At 32.4% G+C, this 27732-nt stretch overlaps 1 protein-coding gene across 2 annotated transcripts in view; it reads right to left on the bottom strand.

Annotated features, from left to right (window-relative positions):
* Positions 1-27732, bottom strand: part of LOC111619708 (DCC-interacting protein 13-alpha-like) — a 63396-nt gene that overhangs the window by 18368 nt on the left and 17296 nt on the right. For both annotated transcript variants that reach the window (XM_023361480.1, XM_023361481.1), the window contains exons 7-13: positions 25562-25674; positions 21549-21727; positions 13469-13633; positions 12507-12591; positions 3085-3185; positions 2763-2904; positions 2631-2692 (exon numbers count right to left, since the gene is read on the bottom strand). In XM_023361480.1, the coding sequence (XP_023217248.1) occupies positions 2631-2692; positions 2763-2904; positions 3085-3185; positions 12507-12591; positions 13469-13633; positions 21549-21727; positions 25562-25674 (847 nt within the window). The remainder of the gene's footprint in view (positions 1-2630; positions 2693-2762; positions 2905-3084; positions 3186-12506; positions 12592-13468; positions 13634-21548; positions 21728-25561; positions 25675-27732) is intronic.

Genomic DNA, 27732 nt, shown 5'->3' on the forward strand with positions numbered 1-27732 from the left:
TCTACTTTTTAAATCTGAAAACAATCCACTTAGTCAAATAGCTCCCTACAAGTGGAATCAGAGACAGTCCTGCTAGTGCGTACATGCACGCAGGCAGCCAAATCCCAAGGGTGCCGATACCAGTCAATGTCAAATGCTTCTTTTGTCGCATCACTAGTATACCTCAAAAGATGCAACAGGGTTGTTGTAAATTTTAAACGTTTCTCTCCATAGTTGTATAAATATGTTAAACTTAATAGATTGTCCATCATTTTTTTTTCTAACTAATTTGTTTTAGGACCAAGTGTCCATGGAAATTTCCAAAATTTCCAACTTTTCAGTCACTCTCATTGAACTGGAAAAAATTTCTGTCTTTATTATGTCTAATATTTCTAATATTACGAATAAATCAGTCCCCACTGTATTCAGCTAGAGATTGGTTCGGTTAAGCTTTTGTTTAAGTAAAATTCCAGCTCTTTCAGCAGGGTTTTATTTATGTCCTTAATTCCCTAATCTCTTAATTATTTAACTACTTCTTAAGTAGAAATAAGTTGAAACTGGTTACTTTGAACTTGAATATTTATAATCTTGGAAAAGAAGTGGAAAGACAAATTTTTATGACAATGGATACATAAATCGTAAATTTAAGGAATATAAATTCTAGAGCTTTTTTGTACCTTGTGCATCTCATTCATTAAATTTTTTTGTAAATGATGCTGCCAAAGTAACGGTTAATTTTTTAACATTGTACACGTTTTTTCCTGCATCTCCTTGTAGATGGGACATACTAAATCGTAATATCACTAGTTTAACATTAAAATCTGTAAGTGATACAAGATGGGAGAGCAGAATAAAAGCAGAATAAATATATCAAATATTTTAATGGATTTTTTTAAAACTCCTGTCAACTATACAGAACTATCAAAAAACATACCAGTAAATTCTTATCGGTTAGGTTAAGTTATAAATCTATTCGTGATTCACATAATGGGGCAAGGGCAGCCAAATATCTAGCACACATGCAGTGAACAGCCCAGAACCGGTCCTGGATAATCATCGGAAGCATTATACGATATTTTGGTGTGTAGCTTTCACCAGCTAAACCAGGTGTGGTTGGTGTTCTGTAAAGCACATGCGCAAATGCATATAATCTGGCTGCTTGGAAGCTGACCTGGTTTCGACAATACAGCGCTTCCATTCTGCCACTGATATTCAAATATACAATAACAATCTTATCGTTTTTTTCACATGTAGTATAAAAATTTAAAATAAGATACATAATGCAGTTATAATAAAATATTAATTTTAATTAAATCAAAGTATGTTAAAATATGAAAATAATCATGCAATATGTATTTATATTTTAGAAAATACAAGGAAAGCGGTGCTTCCACTGCTTCCAAGGATGGCACGCCACTGGTGAAAAAACAATTCTCCGAAATGAAATATTCAAAACTATTTACAGATTCAAATTAACTGATGAGCATTTGAAGTTGCTGTTGGTAATTTCTAATAGTAAACTTAATCCACAACTAACTGCAAACAATTATCAGTGGAAAGTTACAGCTACATAAATCTCATTAATCATAATTATAATGTTAAATTTCATTATGTGAATTACCTATGTATGTCACTTATTGTGTTTCTTAATTGGTTGTTAAATAAAAACATTTGATTACAGTAGAGCCTCGATTATACGACCTAATTGAGGATTGGGGTTGGTCGAATAATTGAAAGGGCGAATAACCGAAAAGTATGAAAAAATCTATTATTAGTGTAGTATATTAGTATATCCCATGTAATTAGTATATTAGTATATTGCTATTAACCTACTTTGCGTTGAATTTTCATCGATGTTAAGCCTAACAAAAATTTTTTAAAATAATAATCGTTGCTATTGTATCGTTAAAAATTAGAAAGTTAAGCCTCGTTTAAATACTGCCTCCCTTTCATGGTCAATCCAGTGTTGCCAGCTAAAACACGTAAAAATAATATTAAAGTAGCCAAGACATAGCCAAATATTGTAGCGCCACATCATTTGAAATTTGCCGACTAGGACGGTCGGTTAACCGAGGGGTCGGTTGATAGGGGGTCGGATAATCGAGGCTCTATTGTATTATTTTGTATGATTTACTTACATTGTAAATTTTACAATGTAATCAAAATAAACTATGGTGGGCTAGATACCACAGGCTAGTGTTGGCCTGCGGGCCATAGTTTGGAGACCCGTTCTAAGATATGTACTGCAATGACAGACAGCAAACAACATACTTTTATGTAGCATAATTTCATATGCTGGTAAAACATTGGGATAAATACCTAAATGTTTACAGGAATTCTGTTGGAAAAATATTCTATATTAGAAATTTGTTAAGCTTATTTATTTTAGTAAGGCTTTCCAATATATAATACCTAATTTGATATTATCTACTTAATATTCATTGTAAGATGCTTAATGAGTAATGAATACTGAATAACAAGTGTGTTCAGTACTTATTAATAAATATACCTATCTGTTACTAAAAAGTAACAGTTTGCATAATACTATGAACAACTCTCTAGCAATGCAACAGATTGCTATTTATGTACACAAATATCAAAATTCAAATTACATATGAACAATTATGTATCTTAAAATTTATGTTACATACCCTGCTTCACTACTTGTTGGAGATGGAGTATAATTTGATGAACGTTCTGACTTTTCAACTGACTGGAAAAAATTTATAGTTTATAATTTTATTTAATTTTTTATTATCATAATAAATAAAAATATAAAATACTTTCTGTGAGTTTCTATCTTTTGATAGCTGTTTAACTGGTTTTGGATACTCTTGACAAGAATGGGACTCCTTTGCAATATTATTTATTGTGGCAATCCATTCATCTCGTTCTCTTTCATTTATAGCTTGCAGAATAACTACTCTATAAAAGGAGGGGGAAAAAAGCTTAGGATTAGATAATGAAAATTTTCATAAGAAAATTTTTATTAAAATTAATGAAACATGTATTAGACCAATCATTTCATTCAACATTGATAAAACCAAATTATTTTCTTTTGATAAAAACTATTGGAAGGAAGAAAATGTAATTAAATTTACTTACTTTTTTCCATTTGATATTTGAAAAACATTTCTTCGATCTTCTTGTTCCAAAGCTTGAGCAGCTACTTTTATATCTAACTCCATTACAGAACTGCCTGCAACCTGTAACAAATTTTAAGCATAGAAATTTAAAGAATCATTACATATTTTATTAAATTAAATCTACAAGTAAAAGTAAAATTAAATAACACAGAAATATTAAATAATAGATTAAAGAAATTTAACATTAGCAATGGAAACACTGAGTAAAAAAAATACAACAAGTCTCTTAACTTTCTCAGCAATATTTAGTGGTGCTATCTGTTATGACATTTTATTAAAAAACTTATATTTTTAACTATTATAAAATGGCAAAATCTTGAGGGTAAGGATGGGTTTTATAAAAAATTGTAAATGCTAAAAATGAGTAAAATTGTCATAAAGTCTGACTCTTTTCGAGATATGACATGTGACAACCTTTATATCTCTATCCCTTTGATCTTTAACAACCAAAATTTAATAGCATCAATCCCCTTAATACAAAAACCTCTATGAAAAATTTTAGAAATTTTTGACAAAAAGCACAGGAATTATTAAGCTTCAAAGAAGGTAAACAAAATGGTCCCCCCACACACATCCATATATACAGAAAAAACCTACCAAGTTTTTTGCATTTCTCAATATTTCAAGGGCAGAGTCCAAAAATGTGAAAATCTGGGAAGTCATTTTTTGACTGATTGTCATACTTTTCCTCTATTTTGTATAACACCCAGGAAAGTAATAAAAATGAATAATTTGGAAAACAAATTATCATATTCATACTTGTACACAGAATGTAATCAATAATAGAAGACATGAATATAGTTGAAAGTAGTGATGACACAATACCAAAATTTATCCCAATTCTGATACAATTCCTGATTCCTTTTAATACTTCCTAAAGTTTATTTTATTTAATTCTAGAAATTAATAATTTACATTATGAGCATGGTACATTCATTAATTAATAAACATCAAGTTTAAGAATAGAAAATAATTGGGAAATCCAGAATCAGTCTTTCAAAAAATATTTGAAAATTCTCTATTTATATGTGGATATGCATGCTTTTATTGTGTACTACAAAATAAATTTGTAATCTTATTTCAGATAAAGTTATATTGCAACACTACTCTCAAAGAAATTATAGCCAATTTCCCTTTTATTCAAAGAGCTATCCCATTGTGTCATCTAAGGTTGTCATCTTCGGAATGACACAATGACTAGGGAAGGGGAAGGTAAATGAGAAAATGCACTTTTTTCTTGCTTCTCACAATTGGCATTCATTGTACAAGAACAGTTTTTTTCAACCTCCAATGGTCCATAAAACAAAGACAAGTGTAAATAATAAAAGTAATTTATTACCAAAAATTACGAATAAACATGGTTACTTTTTGACACCATGGAAGTCACTTGGCACTAAATCAGGGCTATTAACTGGGTATTTAAAAAGGTCCAAGCTGGGTGAAAATCTGAAAGGTGGAAGTCTTCAAACACCTTTAATGTTAAAGACTTCCACCTCTTCCCTGAACTGAAAATGTGGCTAGGAGGGCAGAAGTTCAAGACTGACAATCTTCAAAACAACGTTAAGGCCCATCTCAAGTCACTAATGGCAATGCTCTATGAAGAGGGGATTGCAAAACTCATCCACAGATACAACAAATGCCTCAATATTCATGATGATTACGTCAAAAAGTAACCATGTTTGTACCTAACTATTGATAAATAAATTCATTTTGTTATATACACTTGTCTTTCTTTTATTTACCATTGGAAGTTAAAAAAAAAACTGCCTATGTAAATACTTTAATTCTATCATATTTAACATTAAATGAGGTTCAGCAACTAATGCAAGGAGCCGAACAAATATTATCATCATCATCACAAGTTAACCAAGTTTTGAATTCATTCACTTGAGCCACGAATGCCTAGATTGATTCGTCTTAAAATATCAATTTTTAAAACTCGAAATGACAGTAAAGTTAGTGAGGACAAAGTATTTTTACTAAGAATCATGCAAATTGCAATTGAAAATTTAATGTATTATAGCATCATCTGTGAATTATAACAAAAACTTTCATAATAATGAGAAAGTTGTTTTATCATTATAAGTAAACATACTAAATACAGTGATATTCTGTTAATCCATCATCGTCAGGATTGACATGGTGCTGGTTTATTGAATATGTCACAATATCAAACAGTTTTCAGTTTTTTCAACAATTTTTGATATCTTTGCATGTAAAACTGTACAAATCTGCCTGTATTGTACATCTCAGACATTTAGAACAAGTTGAAATTTATAAGGCTGCTAGTAGATATACTGCCATTAACTTTCACAATGTAGATACCTTCCTCTCAGTGTGGAAGTCATTCTACAAATTGTAAACCCACTATCCCCTTCCCTCTCTCTCTCTTATATCATCTTCCCTCTTCACACATGTACAGCAATCCTCCAATGTTTCAATTGCTGTAGGGTCATTTAGACCGATGATTTCCATTCAATATGGGTGAAAACATTAGCTTTATCCCACCTTTTCTGCTGGTTATTTGGTTTTAGTGACTTCTTTATCAAGTTTACCCAGTTGTGAGTAGTTATGCGAATTTTTAATTTTCAGTTGCAGTTTAACCAGCATATCGTAACCCTGGTACTGAACACTGATCAGTGCATTAGAACAAGATGCACTGATGCTAATCAGCTGTCTAGTGCACCGATAACATCCCCCACGATGAGCTCATCAGTTTGCCAGCATACTGTATGTTGAGTTAATGGAATTTCACTATTAAAAATAGTTTTATATAATATTTTTTTCAATCAAAAGATAATTTTGTTTACATTTTAAATTGTTTTGCTGACTGCTGACCTTGNCAAGGTTGCAAAACTTTTTTGATCATCGACCCCCTACAAGTTTTCAAAACCACACATCGACCCCACCAAAAAGTGTGTGTTACAAGCAAAACAAAACACTTACTATTTTAATACATTTCTTTTAATTTTGCATTTTTTTTCATTTATTGTATATCTATATATATAAAAATGAATGTATGTCTGTCTGTCTGTCCTTCATGCATTACCAAGGTTGCAAAACTTTTTTGATCATCGACCCCCTACAAGTTTTCAAAACCACNTTACACCAAAACCAAAACTAATTAAAATCAAATTAATTGAAAATTGAATGTTTTTAAAAACTGTTTAAAAGTTGTTTTGAAATTTTCAAATTGTAAATTAAATTAATGTTTAAATTTATGCTATTTGTGTGTGATGGTGAGAGAAAATTTTGTTTTTAATATATATATTTACAGATACAAAATATAGGTTGCTGGTCAAATAGGCCCAATGCCAGCTGGATGGCAACCCTAATGTCACCCTATCTTCACTAAAATGGGGACAGTTAGTACTGACAATCTCTCATCATTCCAATTACATGAAAGAAAAGTCTGCCACAACAGACATTACCTTAATGTTGAAGGTATGGTTGCTGTATGTTCAAATTCTGTGTGTAGTGTCCTTGTAATCCAGAGAAAATGTTCTTGGTAGATGACCAAACAGTAATTGGTTAGAGAAAATTACGGTTTACTTTATAAAAATTCTTTTAATTATTCAAATAAATTTTGGGTTGGTTTATGTTCCCAACCCCCTTCAGTGTTGATAAAAATACAAAATCGAGTAAGGTTTATGACATTGGTAAATATGATGGAAAAAAAATACAATTATATAAAAACTTATGTATTATATAATGGTACATCTTAAAATTTGTGTTTCTATATTTATCAAATAGGTGTATAATCATTCTCTATAACATGGAAATTTTATAAAACATTGTGGTTTAACACGTTTTTTGTTAAAAATACAAAAAAGAGTAAGGTTTATAACATTGGTAAATATGACGTAAAAAAGGATGGAACTTACATATTATATAATGGTACATCTTAAAATTTGTGTTTCTATATTTATCACATAGGTGTATAATCATTCTCTATAACATGGAAATTTTATAAAACATCGTGGTAACATGTTTTTTATAAAAATACAGTAGAGCATCGATTATCCGACCCCCGATTAACCGTCATATCGGTTAACCAACCGTTCTAGTTGGCAAATTTCAAATGTCCACTAGTGATTGGCGCTGTCTTGGCTACTTTAATATTATTTTTGTTAAATTTTTGCATGTTTTAGCTGGCAACACTGGCTCGACCATGAAAGGAAGCCAGTATTTAAATGAGATTTAATTTTCTAATTATGAGTGGTTGTTTGTTGTTTTGTGAGCAAAAAATAATTTAAAAATAATTTTTAACGATACAATAGTGACGATTATTATTTTAAAAAAATTTTTGTTAGACTTAACATCGATGAAAATTCAACGCGAAGTAGGTTAACGATATACTAATTACTAATTACATTTAACTAATTAATAGCGATACACTAATATACTAATTACATGGGATATACTAACATACTATACTAATAATGTATTTTTTTCATTCTTTTCGGTTATCCGATTTTTTCAGTTATCCGACCAACCCGAGTCCCCAATCATTTTTAGAGTATCTATGAACACTTACATTTACTAGTAAATATGTATTATTTCCAAAAAACATAAAACAGAGTAAAAACCAACATTTGGTGTTATCTGGTATCAACAGAGTAATAGTATACAAAATGTTAGGAACGAATTGGATGATAAGTAATGTCATCCAATTCATTCCTAACATTCCATACAGCAGGGTGTGCTTTTAAACAATGTTTAACGCGTGGAGGTGCTCTCTATCTAAAAGCACACCCTGCTGTACAGAATGTTAGGAATGAACTGGATGACATTACTTGTCAGTATACTGTTACTCTGTTGATACCAGATAGCACCAGATGTCGGTTTTTACTCTGTTTTACGTTTTTTTGAAATAATACATATTTACTGGTAAATGTAAGTGTTCATAGATACTCTAAAAATGATTAACTGTATATTTTTATAAAAAACATGTTAAACCACAATGTTTTATAAAATTTCCATGTTATAGAGAATGATTATAACCTATGTGATAAATATAGAAACACAAATTTTAAGATGTACCATTATATAATATGTAAGTTTTTATATTATTGTATTTTTTCTGTCCTTTTTTTTTTTATGTCATATTTACCAATATCATAAACTTTATTCGATTTTGTATTTTTAACAGCACTGAAGAGGGGTTGGGAACATAAACCAACCCAAAATGCATTTGAATTTAAAAAGTTTGTGTAGTCTTTAACCAATATCCGGCATGAAAATTCCAAACTAATATTGGCAAATGCTTTCGATGCCCCTCCTGGGCTCTTCTTCAGGCCAAATTTAATGTACTGGATTCTTAAATCAAATATTTTAAAATAAGAACNTGCATTTGAATTTAAAAAGTTTGTGTAGTCTTTAACCAATATCCGGCATGAAAATTCCAAACTAATATTGGCAAATGCTTTCGATGCCCCTCCTGGGCTCTTCTTCAGGCCAAATTTAATGTACTGGATTCTTAAATCAAATATTTTAAAATAAGAACGTGCTCTGTTATTAGAAGTTCAAATAAGGAAGGTAATCACATGCCTTTCTGAATTATAATTTCTTTATAATTTATATTCGTGGAGATATGTTGTGCACATCTTATAATAATCTCGTGTATTTTATAATCACGTGCCGTTTCTAAAAATAATTTTAACTAGTGGATATACGATGTGCGCATCCCATAATAATCTGGTGTATCGTATAATAAATTATGATTCATCCTCCAATAAATACTGCCACGCTGTTGAGAGATTCATTTCTTCTTTAAGATTGATGCAGGTTAGTTTGCGATCTGCTTTGTAAATTTCCATCGCTTCCAAAGTTCTTAGATGTTCATGATGACGAGTGGTGTGGATGACCCGTGCCTCATTAAAAACCCCGATTTTTAATGAGGCATGGGTCATCCACAACTCCCCTGGCAGGGGAAGTTATGGGGCTTCCCAGGTCGTCACCTCGCAAAACCCCCTATAGGAAGAATTTGAATAGGAACATGAAATGTAACAACCATGCTTCGACCAGGTAAGTTGGAAAATGTCAATATAGAAATGAAGAGGCAGAATTTGGATATTCTTGGGCTTAGTGAAGTTAGATGGGAGGACAGCGGTGATTTTTTTAGTGATGAATTCAGGGTTATTTATTCTTGTGGAACTAAAGGAAAGAATGGTGTAGCATTTATTTTAGGTGAGAAGGTAAAAAACTCAGTTGAGAGAATTGAATGCAGAGGTGACAGAATTTTAATGATTAAAATAAAAAGCGATCCCATGGATATGATGATATTTCAAGTATACATGCCTACTGGAGACTATGACGATGAAGAAGTAGAAGAAATTTATGACCAAATTGAAGATATAATAGAAAATGATAAAACTAAGAAATGCCTAATTGTTATGGGAGACTGGAATGCATCTGTAGGAGGAGGAGGAGATGGAAAAATTGTGGGCAAGTTTGGGCTAGGAAATAGGAATGAAAGAGGCGAACGACTAGTTGAATTTGCTACCAAGCATCAATTAATAGTTGGAAACACATGGTTCAAACAATCCAAACGTCGACTATACACTTGGAAAATGCCCGGAGACATTGGAAGGTATCAAATAGATTATATTCTTATTCAAAGTCGTTTTAGGAATGCAGTCAAGAAAATTCAGACATATCCAGGAGCAGATGCAGATTCTGATCACAACTTATTAACTGCAGATATTGTGATGAAATTGAAAAAAGTTTTGAGAGCCAAAAGAATAAAAAGATGGAATTTGGAAAAGCTAAATGGAAATACTGGATTAAATTTTAAAGAAAACCTGGAATATAAATTAAAAGAACTTCCATATGACTTTGACTGTGAGTTTGACCCAAACGAAAATTGGAAAAGAATTAAAGATACAATAAAGGAATCGGCTGAAAATTTTCTTGGATATGTAAATGGTGCTAGAATAAAAAAACCTTGGATTACTCAAGAAATGATTGAGAAAATGGATGAAAGAAGAAATTGGAAAAATATAAATAATGAAAAAGGGAGAATGATGTACAAGAAGCTAAATAATGAATTGAGGCGTGAAACTGGAAAAGCTAGAGAAGCTTGGTTAAGTAAGGAATGTGAGGAAATCGAAGAACTGAACAAAAAAGGCAGATATGATCTATCATACAAAAAAGTCAAAGAACTAACAAATGATCGCACCCACCAAATTCTGAGTATTGAAGACAAAGATGGAAAAGCACTTTTAACCCCAACTGATATAATGGGCCATTGGAAAGAATATATTGGAGATCTCTATGGAGAGAACACCAAACCTAAAGAGTTAAAATTGGAAAAATCTTCTCAAATAGCTAATGATGAAAGAGGACCTATTATCATGAAAGATGAAGTTGGATTGGCAATTAAAGAATTGAAAAACAAAAAGTCAGAAGGAGTAGATGGAATACCAGCTGAATTTCTAAAAGGGTTAGGCAAGGAAGGAATCGAGAAAATAACAGACTTATGCAATCTCATATATAAAACAGGAGAATGGCCTGAAGACTTTGCTCAAAGTATTTTGATACCTATACCAAAGAAAGCAAAAGCTAAAAAGTGTAGTGATTTTAGAACAATTAGTTTAATTTCACATGCCTCAAAAATCCTTCTTAAAATCATTAACAGAAGACTCTACAACAAGGCTGAAACATTTCTATGTGAAGAACAATTTGGATTCAGAAAAGGAACAAGGGATGCCATTGGCCTCTTGAGAACAATCTGTGAAAGAAACATTGAGGTTAATAAGGATACGTACATTTGCTTTATTGACATGGAAAAGGCTTTTGATATGGTTAACTGGACAAAGCTAATGGAAATCTTAAGAAAAATAGGAACAGATTGGAGAGATAGAAGACTCATTGCTTCACTTTATATGAATCAATCTGCCATTATCCGAACAAAAACTGGAGAAAGCAAACCATGCAGTATTGGAAAAGGAGTCAGGCAAGGGTGTACACTTTCACCTACTCTTTTTAACATTTATCTTGAGGAATTAATGAATGAAGCCATAAGTGAGGACAGCCTCGGAATTAAAATTGGAGGCCAATTAATACAAAGTATTAGGTTTGCAGATGATATTGCTTTACTTGCACCAAATGAACAAACTCTACAATGTTTGGTAACAAAACTCAACAAAACTTGCAAAAAATTTGGAATGAAAATTAACATAGCTAAAACAAAAGTGATGAAAGTTGGAAGGCTAATTAGCAAAGATTTGAAAATCCTAATTGATGGAAACAAAATAGAGCAAGTTCAACATTTTAGGTATCTTGGCAGCATTATTCAGGGAGATGGCAGATGTGAAAAAGAAATCAAAGAACAAATCAGGGCTGGAAAAATGGCTTTTTATAAGAAGAAGAACTTTCTTATTGGAAAAATGAACCAAACACTTAAAAAGAAGTTAATAAAATGCTTTTCCTGGAGCACAACTTTATATGGAGCAGAGACTTGGATCTTAAGGAAAAAGGAAACAAACTATCTTGAAGCATATGAAATGTGGTTATGGCGAAGAATGGGGAAAATCAAGTGGACAGAAAAGGTTAAGAATGAAGAGGTTTTAAATTTGGTCCAGGAACAGAGATCTCTTTTAAAAACAATACAAAGAAGAAAAAATAACTGGCTAGGTCATATATTGCGAGGAGAAGGATTAATGCGAGTGGCATTAGAAGGAAAAAATTGATGCAAGGAAACAAAGAGGAAGAAAAAGAAAAGTATTGATAGATGATATTTTACTAGGCAAAACTTATAAAGAAATAAAAGAGGAAGCCCGAAATAGAGAATGTTGGAGAAGGAGAATTCTATAATTTGACTGCTTTCCATGGACCTGTCCTAGGACAGAACACCCATGAATGAATGAATGAAATAATTAATATCATTGAAATTACTGAATTGTATGCAATTCTAAATTGAAACTTACAATGCTCACGAAAACAACCCAAGTCCATTTTTTAAATAATAAAATTAACTTATGCCAATTTTGAATTCCTCCAACTAGTTGAGTGCACTGCTGTATGAAAACATGCTTAGTTGGCAATATTTTATGTAATAAGAAATGAACTAGGAACTTTTCTGATACTCTCTCTCTCTCAAGAATTTATAACAAAAAATTACATTTTACTTAAAATATATAGGTACATAGCCAAAAGATCACCTTAAATACTCGGGCTATAAATCTGCCATTTTTAATAATTAATACTAAGTAAGTTTGCTACTAGAGGTAGACATTAGGTGCCATCTCTTATATAAAAATAGCATATTTATAGCCCAAGTATGTAAGGCAATTGTTTGGCTATGTATGTGAGTGTGTGTGTGTGTGTATATATATATATGGCTTTGGGTTGTTTAATATACTTATATAAAAATCATACCTCATCTTTACTTATGCTCATCAAATATCCTCCTACAGTATAAAAATATATTTGTTCCCATTTTGTTACCATTCCAGCAAATTTTCTATACAGTAAAAAAAAAATAAAATTATTTTAGATGATTACATATAAAATCTTTCATTTTGATTATTTGAAATATAAAATATTAGATAACTCCAGATTAAAATCTTTCTTACATACATAGAAAAACAAAAATCTAAGAAATTTAATCTGTTATTTATTGCAGTATATTGGCAATGTAGAATATAAGTTCAAATAATATCTTTTATATTATATTTCAAATTGATTTATTACAAGTCTTTATTTTTAAAGTTTAATATTAAATATATCAATTAAAAATACAAAATAGAAGAAAATATTAAACATTTTCCTATTTTTGCATTTCTATATAAATAATACTCTAATTTTATGTTATTACACTTAATTTATGATTAAATCTCCTAATCATACATTAATCTTGAAATCATCCATTTTTGATGGTTGAATGTCATTAATCAAATAGTTTGATTTCTCTAAAAGCATTAGTATAAATTATCAATTGTGTGATATCTGAATTTAAAACTTTTTAGTTCTTAAAAAAACTAATAGCAAGCAAGCTGTTAACTTTAATAAATTATTGAAATAATTTATTCTTCACTTAATTTTCAGATTTAAAAAAAAAAAAATCTGAACTCAATGAATTTTCTTACTAAGAATGTTTTCAACAACTGTAACATAATAAATGTAGTATCTATAAAGTTTTGGTATAGAATTACAGATTATTATTAATAAAGAGAAAACAATAGAGAGCATCTTATCCATATTTGCTACTTAGCATTCAATTGTATCTACTTATAGACATGGTAATTATAATTCTCTTCAAGAAGTTGTAAATCTGATATAAATTGTTTTATTTGCTTTACTCATTAATAACAGCTCAACACATTAAAATTTATACTTACGTTCTTTGAAACAGATATCCTGACTTCTGGCTAAGTCCTGTATTTGGTGGAATATATGGCAAATCAACAGGCAATTCAGCATAATATAAATGCTGACTTTGTTTTTCTATAGATTCAATTAATTCTACAGTTTTCTGGGTTTCTTGACCAAGTTCAGCTTGTACTCTATATAATTAAAAAATTTCTAGTTATCTATTTTATAAAATATTTAAATATGTATGATTTAATTAAAATTGCCATTTACTTTTATAAATTGAAAAATTATAATAATCAAATTCACTAAATTTTATATCTAACTTTGAAAGATTGTCTTTGATGATAAATCATTATGGATATATATCAGGGGTTGCACTGAATAGTGCCAAAATTATCACTTGGTGATATTTTTATTAAAATGGTGATATAAATATTATATTGGCAATAGCAAGTCACAATAAAAACACTAGTCTTCTTATTCTGACATTCAGCATAAAATTGAACCACAGAACACACTTTACGAAAAACAGTTGAATGTCTAGCTCCTGTTAGATTGGAGTTCCATGCACCACACATCTAATAATTTTGTGATGTCATGCAGCAAGTTTGGGCAGAAAAGTAGGAAGTGACATTGAGAACAGAAGGTGACTTTCATTGGAAATTTTTTATTGACTGACACAAAATTTGGTGAATTTTTGGGATCACTTTTTTACACTGACCATTTTTCAGTAGACTAAAACAAAAATTTTGACATGACACAATCTGTGAAATACTGTTTAAAAATTATTATCAAATATGTTATTTGGAATTATTCATTAAAAAATTATTCAAAAATGATTGCTATGGCTAACAAGAGGAGGGCCAGACATTTGGGTCTCCAATTAAAACAAAACTTGGTGAGCACATAGCCCTAAACACAAACAGCTCCTTGTCCAAATAATAGGACCCATTTCTCAAGCATTTCCAAAAAAGTCTGTGTTTAGCTTAAAAGTCTAAGTTCCACATTCCAGAGCAGTGTTAGAACAAGTGAATAAGACTGGACTTAGACAATGTAGGTTTCAACCTTTGGAGTTTTAGTTTTGTTCTTTAATGTATAACTTTCTTATTTTACTGCATCATTAGCATTATTATTACTATTATCATTCCTAACATTTAATCATAAAAAAACAAGAGATTAAAAATTGTGATGTCATTTCCTATTTAGCAAAAATAAGTCTCTGTAGATTTAACTCTTTAATGTTGTTGAATAAGACTATTTCTTCACATTTATTTTCACATATTTTACTTACTCTGTCCTCACAAGAGAATAAGTTTTGGACGTTACTGAATATGGACAAAAAAGACAAGGGAGACAAAAATAGAGCAGTGTAGTTGCAGCATTTTATTTTTTTAATTGTTAATATTATGGACAATATCCTCATGTGCTCATATTTGTTACATTTCTAATGTCATAATACCATCATATCTGAAGATAAATATGAAGAAAATTTCATTTAACAACATAAGAGTTAAATCTAGAAACAAATAAATTTGTCCAGAATGATGTTGTCAATGAAACAATTCATTTCATCAGTGGTTTCATCTATAATACCCAGATATTTTTCTGTTCCTACTGCCTTCCTAACACATCATTTTTTTTCAATACAGCTGCCAGGCATGTAATTTTTCCTGAACATAGATTCATGATGTTGCAATATTTTTCTAGATATTTTTGAAATACTGGATTCTCAAGTTTACAGAAAAAAATATCAGTTGCTTTGAAAGCTAATGTTAGGTCTTTGAAAAATAGACTGCTGATCTTCAGCCTGTTTGAAAATTTCTGTTCCACTGCAAGATTGTATTTGAGTTTGCAGGGTCGATCTACAGTATGAGGATGCTTTTGCATATTTGTTAGTACTAATATGTTGGATTACCTGCCATTAATGTTCCATTGTTACAGTTACATTGAAAATACAATATAAAAACTTTTCCATCAGTGCTGACAACATTTTGGCTGAACTCCTTAATGTATCCTTGCAGTTTGCACTTTCTTAAATTTACTATTATACAGTTCAAAGGGTATTTAGAACAGATGATAGTATTAGCTCAATTTCAACATAGACAAGTGTTAAACTACCATTGCACTCAACCTTTCAATTTTAAATGGTATTTATTGCTGCCATTATTTAACTATCTCATAAGAATATTTTTAGTAAATGTGATTTTTTATTCCATGTAATTTTATATAATGATGTTTAGCTTACAGTTATAAATTCAATTTAATGGACTTTTATTTTTGAAGACTGCATATATTGTCTTGAATATTTTAAAAGTTTGCTAACAAAATTCAGGAAATGATAAAATTATGAGTAATTAATAAGTTTCAAAAGTTTATTCTATTGATTGAAAAAGTTTTTAAGAGGTTAGTCAAGGTAATTTTATTTAAATTACTAACAGCATAATGAGCAAATACAGAATTTCTTTACTTAAATGATAATGCTGTACAGTACTTACTTGATTCTAAGCCACATAATGATTTGAATCAAATTTTAAGATGCTTTATGGAGGAAAAATTTTTAAAAGCAAGCAATTTTATTTTGTTTTGTTAGGTAAAAAGTTAAAAAAATAATACAAATGCTTCAATAAAGAGGTAATGTTCAGCAGTTCTTCCATTTAGACTATACAATAACTTTTTTTTTAAAGTTACACCATAATGTAATCTTGAAGGCATTTTTAAACATTAAAAAGTACTTTAAATTAAATGCTTGTTACCAGCAGAGTTTATTTGAACTGGTGTGTCTATTGAATAGTATAGCCAAAAACATCTATTATTAGATCATAACATATTGCATTGTAGGTCTGCTCATGATAATTTTACTTTCACAGCAGTTATGTGTAGAACGTGAAAAAGTATTGGAATCAGGTCAAATTTGACACTCTGAAATTTTTGCAAATCTCCACATTTTGAGACCTCCCGAACACAAAAGAGGGAAAAACAAATTCTGTGTATGTGGGGGGATATTGTCACATGAGAGTGTTGATTAGACATGTGGCCTGACTGCCAATAGATGGCTCTGAGCCTGGTCGGCATGTGGAAGATCTTTGTCTACCAGCATTGTGTGTTAGACCTCGTGCTAGAGACTACGGTAGTTACGTGGCTCTTTGTTACTGTTAATACAAGTCTTTGTAGTTCAACTTGACTTATTTGAAAGTGTTCAACATAACACAACATTACATGGTGTCAGAATAAAACATTTTTGTGCTGATCGACCTGTCTGCAAGTTCTACTGTCCGATATCGTATCGTACACTACCTTCTAATATGGATAGAGCACCACTAAAAGCCCCAGCAGAGTTAGTTGTGACCGATGGCAGTATGTCTACCATGTGGAAACAGCATTATGAATGGTTTGCGATGGCCACACAGCTATTGTTGAAACCGCCTAATGTTCAAGCAGTGGTCTTCATGGCGGTCATAGGACAAGACGCAATGGTCATCTTCAATACCTTTTCACTCACGGAGGAAGAGAAAACAGATCCACTAGTAATCCTTCAAAAGTTTGATGCATATTTCGCTCCCCAAGCAAATGAAACATGTGCCCGCTGGTTGTTCAACAGGCACATGCAGTCGGAAGGTGAGTTGTTCGATAAATTCTTGACCGACTTTAGAACCAAAGTTTGGGAATGTAATTTTGGTATATAAGAGGACAGTTTCTTAAGAGACAAAATAGTGCAGGGCATATGCTCCAATATGAGCAGAGAACAATTGCTCAGAGAACCCACTCTGATGCTGGATCGTGCTATTCAGATCTGTAGAGCCAGCGAGTCAGCATCCATCCAACTGCGAGAGATGCAACCTAGAATGGAATTTGTGAACAGTGACGTGAATTTGCTAAAATTCTCGAAAAGGATGATCTCAGTAACTCAGGCAAATAATGCTGCAGAGCATTTGTGTTGGCATTGCAGCATGTTGTACAAGTATCAGGTCCACTGCCGTCAGTGTTCAAAAGAGGATCATTATGCTAAAAATTGTCCATCTAGATGGCAAAAGTTGCAGCAGACTTGTGAAGTGCAGCTCCCTGAGGAGTCGGACAGAGAACGAGAGTATGGCTGTTTGTCTGTGTCAGAATTGCTTCAGGACCAACCCACATGTCTGAGTGTTTCCCAATCATGACGTGTTCCTGTCAGATTCTCTGGTGGAATTTCCGCTGTGTTCAAGTTGGACATTGTGCCATTGGTGACATTGTGCCATTTTCCTTAGTTCAACGCCTTAAGCTAAAAGTAATTCCTAGTGTCATACGTCGTATTCGTTCCTTCAACCACACCTATACGCCTGTGCTAGGTGAATGTGTTGCTAGTTGTGTTGTGGAAAGTCATAGTGCAAGAATAAAGTTCATTGTCATAGAAAGCGAATATTCTCTGTTGCTAGGCAAAGACACCTGTGAAAAGCTCAATCTTGTTCGCCGAGTAGAAATAGTTGAACCGGAAGTTGCAGTGCCAGATAATATTTTTAGAGGTATTGGCTGTATCACAGATTTCGTATATGACATAGAATTAATAGACAACCCAGTTCTTCACATGCACCTGCCACAAAATATTCCTTATGCAATTCATGCAGAAGTCAAGGAGGAGCTGGACAATATGGTCAAGCTAAAGGTGCTCAAACCAGTCACCCACCCAACACCAGCAGTGAGTCCATTAGTGGTAGTGCACAAAGAGGGCAGAATCCGCTTGTGCATGGATCTGTCAGATATTAATAAAGCCATCAAAAGGCATCATTTTCCACTCAAAACCATGGAAGACATGGCGCGCATAACTAATGCACCCTACTTTACCCTGCTAGATGCCTCAGAGGGATTTTGGCAACTGCCTGTTACACCACGTACTGCTGACTTGCTAACAGTGAATATTCCATGGGGCCGATACTCCTTTTCAACGTGTGCCATTCGGCCTGGCATCGGCACCAGAGATTTTTCAGCGAGTAATGCAGATCATCATAAAGGGCTGCCAAAACACGGAGTGTTCTATGGATGACATTTTGATTTGGGCAGACAATACACCAGACTTATGTAAATTCACCAACGAAGTACTATCCCGCCCGTACAAGTGGGGTGTTAGATTAAACCAAGAAAAATGTAATTTGAGCAAACGTCAGTAAACTTTCTGGGTCATGTCTTCAGTGCTCAAGGTGTCCAGATCGACCCCAAAACGGTTGAAACTATCAACAGTTTGAAAGTCCCTACTAACATCATGAAGTTACAACACTTTTTAGGAATGACTAATTATGTTTCTAAATTCATTCCAAACTATTCCTACATGACTGAACCCCTTCGCTTTCTACTTCAAAAAGGCATGACTTGGACCTGGGACCATCGGCAACAGAGTGCTCTTAACAGCTTGAAAACAGCAATGAAAAAACTCCACTGCTAGCATTCTATGACGTCAACAAAGTCATAACACTATCAGTGGATGCTAGTTCATATGCTGTGGGAGCAGTGCTGTTGCAGGAGAGACGCCCTATAGCTTATTCCACAAAGGCACTAACTGATGCTCAACAGAGATATCCACAGATTGAGAAGGAAGCATTCACAATACGACATGGGTGTATAAAGTTCCATGACTACATCTATGGGAAGCACCTAACAATTGAAACCAACCATAAGCCATTAGAAAGCATTGCAAAAAAGTCCCTGAACACAGCACCACCTCAATTACAACATCTGTTATTCGATGTTCTCCAATATACACCTACAGTGGTATACAAGCATGGCAGAGAATACCAGTGACCGATGCTCTAAGCCAGAACTGTGCAACAGTAATTTCCTGTGACCCGCTAGATGATTTTATTGTTGCTGTGGATGTTCCACTTGCAGAATGTAAGGTAGCTGACTTACATCAAGCCATGGAGGAGGATACGAAACTACAGCAACTTATTACGATCATACAAGCGGGATGGACAGACTCGATTGATCAAATTCCAGTTGCCATCCATGAATTTTGGATATACAGAGATGAACTGTCAGTGTATGAAGGACTCAATTTTAAAGGGAAAAGACTCCTAGTGCCCTTAAAACTCCGTCCCGCTTATCGCCGGAAGTTGCACCTGGGCCACTCCGGGATTCAATTAATGCTCAATCAAGCTAGACAGATCATTTTTTGGTCTGGTATGACCCACGAGATAGAGGACATTACTGCAGCTTGTCACATTTGCCAGGCCATGGCTCGTGCTCCTGATAGGGAGTCTCTCCTCATGAAGTCCGTGCCACGGTATCCTTGGCAGTGTCTCGCCAGTGATTTGTTTGAGGTGGCAGGTGACACTTATGTGCTAGTGGCCGACAGTTACTCGGGTTCCTTTGAATATGAAAAACTAAACAATCCCACCACATTAGCAGTCATCAACTTTTTAAAGCGTGTCTTTGCAATGCATGGAATTCCAGACACCCTGGAATCTGACAATGGGCCTCAATACTCTTTGCATCAGTTCATCAATTCTGTTCACAGTGGAAGATCAATCACATGACTGCCTCTCCCAAATATCCTCAGTCCAACGGGCTGGCTGAGAGGTACGTACAAATGGCCAAATCCATAATCAAATGATGTCGTGCTGATAGAACAGATGAATCCCTAGAGCTTCTAAATTGGTGGAATCTACCATGCAGTGGTCTCAGTTCCCCTGCACAGCGTTTGTTTGGGAGGCAGACTGTAACTTTATTCCCAATTCACCCGTCCACAACGTCAGTAGGTTTCCAAGATGTGTTCCCCAAACTACAGTCCAGTCGCACGAAGGACATGTTGAATGTCCTTCATTGCCTGAGCAGTCATTAGTGAGACTCCAAACTGTTCATAGGCAATGGTCACCAGCAATAGTGGAAAAGCAACTTCCACAACCTTGTTTCTACTTAGTGTGTACACAGATAGTTCGTCACTATGTCATAATTCTTCGATGATAATGCCAACCAAGGCCCGGTTTCCACCTACGATTACCCCAGCACTTCCTGCACAGGACTCTACTGCACGACAACCAGAAAGTAATACTCACCTGGCCGACAGTGAATCCCAGAACAGCCAAGGCGTGGTTACAACGGCTTGCTCTGGCAGAATTGTACGTTCTCCAAATAGGCTAAACTTGTAAATGAGCTCAGCTCAATGTATTCACGATCTAGCAAGGTCTAAAAAAAAGGGAGGAAGATGTCACATTTGAGTGTCGGTTAGACATGTGGCCTGACCGCCAATAGATGGCACTGAGCCTGGTCTATGGCACGTGGAAGATCTCCTTTGTCTACCAGCATTGTGTGTTAGACCTCATGCTAGAGATTACAGTAGTTACATGGTTCTTTGTAGTTCAACTTGACTTATTTGAAAGTGCTCAACATAACACAACATTACAGATATCTATTATATTTCATTTCATATCTCAGGATGGGGTAGAGATTAAATTAAGAAATAAGATTTGGCATGGTAACTTGTATACAAGGGGCATTAATACTATTAAATTTTGGTGATTACAGATCAAGTGACTGGGGAGATAGAGGGGAGGTCACATGTTATATCTTGAGAGGGTGGACTTAATGAAAATTTTACTTGTTATTGGAATTTACAATTTCTTAAAAAATTCATCTCTACTCTCAAATATAAAGCCTATTGCCTTTTAATAATAATAAATAATAATTAATTTATTTTTTAAATAAATTGCATAACAGATGGCACCTTATACAATTTTATTTTAAATAATTAACTAAAATATGTATCTAATAGATTTAAGTTTTGTCCTGAAAAAGTTTAAATCTATTAGATACATATTTTAGTTTTATTCTGGAAAATTTTTCTACAAAAAGGAGTGAAGCCTGGAACAACATTACTTTAGCCAAATGGAATCCAACAAAAGAGCATGTTGCAAACTTTTCTGGTGAAGCCAGGAAAGTTTGCAACACATTGCTGGATCTTTTGTTTTTGACAGCAAACATAAGACAATAATTGATTCTAAGATGCGCTTTACTTCAGACTAGTAAAAATGATTAAAAAAAAGAGCATTTTAGAATAAAGAGAATGTGGTAAAAATATAAATAATTAAAAAATTTTAATATAAAAAATATATGAAATAAGTCACAAATTATAAAACTGCCTACCCTTGGACACTTGTGCTAATATTAGAGAGAAAGGATTCCACTTCTGGTGTATTCAATGCTTCATACCCAACAGCAAAATGAGATTTCAGAGAATGTAAGTAACCTAACAAAGGCTCAATTAAAGCAATTTTTCTTTTGTATTGAAGAGCATTTAAACTGGCATAATAATGTAGAGCCATCTGAAAATATAAAATATTAAAATATTTTTCCATATACAGTTAGATAATTTATTAAAATATTTATAACATTTTTGAACTTCTTGACAAAATTTTATCAATATATGATCATTTTCTGAAATTTTGGATTTCAACACTAAAAATTGTTAGAAAATTTGATTTTCACATTTCTCATGATTTAATTATTTACAAATGTGAGGATGTAGACTCTTTTGTGAGTTTTAAACTCAAAACAAATTTTTTATTGTTTATCATTATTTCCCTTCTTCCTCCAGTTTCGATTTTTTTTAGGAGGTCGAAATTAGACCTTTTTACCCATCAGTGTACTGTGTCACTTCGAAAGGTGATCTTCTAGGCTTTCAAAGACATTTAGGACAACAGATAAAGTTCTCCCCTCACACCTGGGGATTATTCATTTCCACTTTCATTATGATTTACAAATAAATAGCCAATAAACAAGCACCTCAACTTGTTACATGATAGAGAATAACAAAAAGGTCACAGACAAAGGGTAGATCGAACTGAACAAAAAACCCCACTCTATTCTGTTCGATGTGAACGATGAGAAAACAGATCAAGATGACCATATAAGGCAACAATCATTACCCAGGTGCACCACAGATATTCTGACCTTAGCCACCTGTGGCAATTAATTTAGTGAGTTTGACAGCTATTGTCAAATTTATGATGAGAAAGTGTCACAATAATATAAACAAACCCCTGATGTAAGTTGAACTTACATGGGATTGCATCAGAATTTCCCCCAATAGTTCCCCTCCGGGACATGTATAAAAAGGGCTTGGACATAGTCCTCTGAGTGGACATCAACAAGAGTCAACAGACCCGTACCGCCACTCTGTCCGTCACCACCTCACCATACTAGCCGTCTCTATCCCAAGATAACCAGATGACCACCTCCCAGGTCCATGATAGTCCTGACGACATCGTATACAACACTTATTCAAGGTATTTGAAAGAAATTCAGTGATTGTAAGCTCTCTCTCATGTCTTAATTTCACTTATTAATTATAAGCTAAATTAAGGTTAGTTTAACTTGGAGAATATTGGACAAAAAGGGTCCAACTTTAGACAGTCTACAGACAAGAATAGATTAATCATTGTTGCGACCTAGAATTATTTTAGATTATTTCCATTTTTGTAGCCATTCGCTTTTACATTTGCTGTGTATAAGTTTATCGTTTATTAAATGTGTTATTCTTGTTCAACCTCCGTATTTATTTGGGAACTTGTTGACGTACCCAATTATCTCCCCACTCACATTTAGCCCTTCGAAAGCCATCCTCTGACAGAGTCGCTGATAAGTGGGGACAACTAACCCCTCAGTTCTCACACAATATTGCACAGTTATATTCATAACAATAATTAATAATTCACATCTTTCATTTTAACAAATTGTAATTTTCCTTTTAATGAAATTAAACTGAAAGCTTAAATTTATTAATTTTACTAATAACTAGCTTACCCGTCGCACATTGCTGTGATCTCAGAAGAAACGAAATTCAAGCAAACTCGTTATAATAAAATTCAATTTATATTTTATCATTTTTATTCAAACTTATTTTTATTATTATTCATTTTCATCAGGAAAACATTTCAATTCTATTTATTTATTGGAGTGCTTGTGGATACACGATATTTTTTGTTTTTCCGTCTGGTGCGTACACGAATAAATCAGAAGGTTTTCCAACGCGTGAGCTGGCCACATACAGTTGTCCATGTGAGAAGCACGGATTCTTTAAATTTAGCTCACATACAGAGATTGTCAGAAGTGCAATATTCCCCATTTTTATATATTTTTTAAATCCTTTATAATTTTAATTATTTAATTGCTCCTTCCTCTCTTCCTTGGCATGTTGTGAAATTTCTGATAGTTGGATAATAAACCGTTTTATTGTAATTTGTCTTTTTAAATTATTGTGAGTTGATATTAAAATTTGGAAAAGGGGGGATCCCTAGATCAGTAAAATAGGCAAATTTCCTCCTACAACTTCAGTTGTTGTTTGCGATACAGTTAAGGTTTTAACAGAGTTTGAGCAAATACATAATTAGCAAAAAATAGTTGAAATAAAGTGATTAAACAAAAATTATTACAAATATCGTAAATAACAGTTCACAAATGCATATATAGAGAGATTTTTTGGAGGGGGAAATGGTCTTCACAATTTGAAATCGATTGAACTCACGATGAAATGCTTGTATACACTTGCGCCATCTATCGTAGGATAAATGTTCTATGCCAGAAACCTTCACGGGCGTATATTAAACAACTTCCCAAAGTTTCATGGCAATCGGATAAATAATGTGGTAATGCATGAAGGACATACAACAGACAGACATACATTCATTTTTATATATATATATATAGATGAGATTTAATTAGCACAAACTTTCCAAATATAAATTTTATCATCAATTAATTCCAAAAGATCACTAGATTATATTGGCTGTATTAATATAAATAACTAACTTCAACTAGATGTAAATACCAATGAACCAGCAAAATTAAAAGAAATAAAACGAAAACAAACATTTTCTTCTGTTTTAAAAAAGTCATCCTCAGTTTCAAAGAACACAGATATAAACAAATGTGTTAAAAAAAAAACAGAAATTTAAAAGTTGTATATGTCACAAAATACACACATGTCTAATTCAGCATTTAACATCATGCTTCAATCCAGATAATACATTAAGTAATCATTTAAAGAAACAGAACTTTACAAAATATAAAATACACAACCTAATTCAAGACTTATGGAAGGTCATAAACACCCTCCACATGGTTGCAAGAGAGTCCATATCCTTATAATTGACTACCACACCCCTTTAAAGGCTTTGAATATTTCTAATTGTTCCAGATGGTTCAAGGTTGCCTGGGTCATCACAATGGTGTAATATATGGGTGTTATCAAATTTAACTTGAATGTCGTTATCATCAGTGAATGTAGCTAGTGTGGTTGTGAGAGACCCTTTTGAATAGTATATTGATGCTCCTTAATTCTCATTTTCAGGCATCAAGCAGTGGCTCCAATATATTCACACAAAGTTCACTCTGTGACCATGTAGAGAGACAGTATAGACCCAAGCTTGCAGCACCTCTCCAATGGGTCCTTATCATTTCTGGTACTATCCTGTAAGCAATCCTATCATTCATGTAGCAGGATATTTCTCTGAAGATGTTAGCCAGAACCACATTATACATAATAACTGAAAAGGAAGTATCTTTGTAAGATTGTAAGAGCTGATTATAAGAGCTCAATGGGATATTCTTGCTGTGAAATAAGAGCATTAATTTGGCACACAGGGTATCCATGTTGCCTGGCTATACTTGAAATGTAATCAACTTTATATCCAACATAAGTTCTATTTCCTATCTATTGCCATCAAACAATGGGTGTAACCCATACTTATAAAGGTCCTAAAAGTAGAGATCTTATAATTGAAAGGATCATGTGATTTTGAGTGGATGAAGAGCAGCACATACAAATTTTTACCAAACACTTTCATTATTATTACCTGTATTATTAGCAGCATTAATATATCCTAATATAATCTGGCAATCATTTGGCATTAATCTAAATATCAGATTGAGTGATGTTTATACTTTCATTGTATTATCAATAAGAATGCTATTTAAACAACAACAACTACATTCTTTTTGAGAAATCAGTTTAGAATTTATATTTATGTAAATTTTTAACAAACATTAAAAAATAATTATGAATATAAAACTTTAAATCATTTATAATCAGTTCCTAATTATCTTTACAGTTAAAAAAAACTTGAAAATTGATTAAATTTTATTTAAGAGATAAATACCTTATGAAATTTTTTACTAGTTGTATAAACATCATCTCGTGTATCTTGTCTTTGCTTTTCATTATCTCTTCTCTGTGGTACTTTGCAAAATTTACCAACTGCTTGTTTTAATTCTAAATAATACAAATGCAGAAAACTAATCATTCAAGAACCTTAATTATAGTAAAATAAAATATTTCAAATGAAAAAATACCAAAGTCACTAATCATTTTATTCAGTAATTTACTTAAATACAGTGTAATTCTTTACTAATAATTTAGTTACTATGTCGTAAATTTAACAACTTTAAAATGAAGAAAAAAAAAACAAATGCTAAACTTATCAAGGCTAAAGTTTACTTTGGTAACCACAATGGCCACGTTTCCAACTGTTCGTGCTCCTGACAGACTCCTCCTGGAGGGGAGCCACCAGCAGGCTGTTGATTACTTAATGCCACTAGTAATTGATTCACGGTAGTTCTTGAACAAAAGAAAAAAGGAAACATCCACTAAAAATGTAGTTAACCTAACCTAACCTAAGTGCTGCCATTGGTGCTACCAAGGTAAACTTTAACCCTTATCAAGAAAGACAAAATTTTTATTGAATTAAGTATTTTTTGAGATTCCTCCAGCCTGTCATCAAACCCAAAAATATTCAAATCAGAATATCAATATGTAACTGGTTCAAATACTCTAAGAATTATCACATCCACAGATTCCAAAAATACTAGCCAATCAAGAACTTTATTTTACCAGATGCAATTTGAAAATTACAATATTTCCCTCCTCAATGGGCTTTCTTTTAAACAAGCCAAACAAAGCACAAATACTTTTTTGATATTCTAGTAAATATACAATAAATATAATAAATTTACAATTATACATCTAAAAATTTTAAATGTTTACCTTACATAATTACATAAATACAATATTTCAATATTCCAACCATTATTTTTTTATATTTTCATTATAAAATACATTTTTTCCTATTTTTTAAAAAAAATTATTGTTTAAATTCTTTAAAAAATTAAATTAATTATATCTTAAAAGTATTGCAGTACCTGTGCTCTTTCCTTTAACCATACACATTCTGCACTGTCCTTGTAGTAATTACTTTCATTCATTGTTCCTCACCTCATTCACCAACACTCCTACTGCAACTGGAAATCCTCCCCCTCATGACTCCTATCAGCCAGAAACCAATTCCACAACTTGTGTAAATTTACTCCATCATTCTCATTCATTAATAATAAAAGATTTTTGTTTCTAACTATTTCTAGATGTTCATATAACTTTCTGTTCATCATATTCCTCTCTGATTGGATTAACTTCAATGTATTAAGATCCATTCGATATCCATTCATCATGCAATGTTTAGCAATTCGTGAATTCTTGTAGTCATATTTTATTGCTCTAATATGTTCCTTGATTATTTCACATAATTCTCTTACATTAATACAATAATTTTACTAGTAATGAAATGAAAATGAAATACAATACAAAAACAACAAAAATGTAAATAGATGTGCACAATATCCTTAAATAATTTTAGACCCAACAAAATGTCTGAAAAAAGGGGGTAAGTTGAAAAAATGTTTCAAGAGTAGAAGTGATTAAAGTCTGTTGAAGAAAAATTGTTTGTAATACTATGATAGAAGACATGAAAATAACCACACCCAAGAGGCCAATTCATTACTTTCTCTTTGTTCAACAGGGAAGAACGGACATAGCTATAGCAAGTTCACTGACTCTTGTAATAGGGAGAATCTCATATCCAATAAGATAATTTAAGATTATTACCAATTTGGTTGCACACCTGCTGAGGCAGCTCTAAGATTTGTGAGGCCCAGGGAAAATTTTATTTTTGAAGCCCATTAAAAAAGCATGAAAGTAAATAGATTTATTTAGGTATATAATATATAAACATTTTTAACATAGAAATAGACATTAAGACACAATAAAGTAATAAAAATACACACAGTAGTTTTACAATGAATTGGAAAATTCTGTAAGTGTTCAGAACTTCACCTATAAAATTGCTCTCCTGTTTTTAGCATCTCAAAATTAGTCAATTACTGAAAAAAGCTCATTTCTGCAGCAAAATCTCTTTCAATGGACACACTTGAAAGTGAAGAAAGTCTCTCAACACATTGTTAAATGAAAGTAGTCCTTCAATTCAATTACTCCAAAACT

The sequence above is a fragment of the Centruroides sculpturatus genome, unplaced genomic scaffold (genome assembly GCF_000671375.1).
Source record: "Centruroides sculpturatus isolate CEXI.00-Female unplaced genomic scaffold, Cexi_2.0 scaffold141, whole genome shotgun sequence".
NCBI lineage: Eukaryota > Metazoa > Arthropoda > Arachnida > Scorpiones > Buthidae > Centruroides > Centruroides sculpturatus.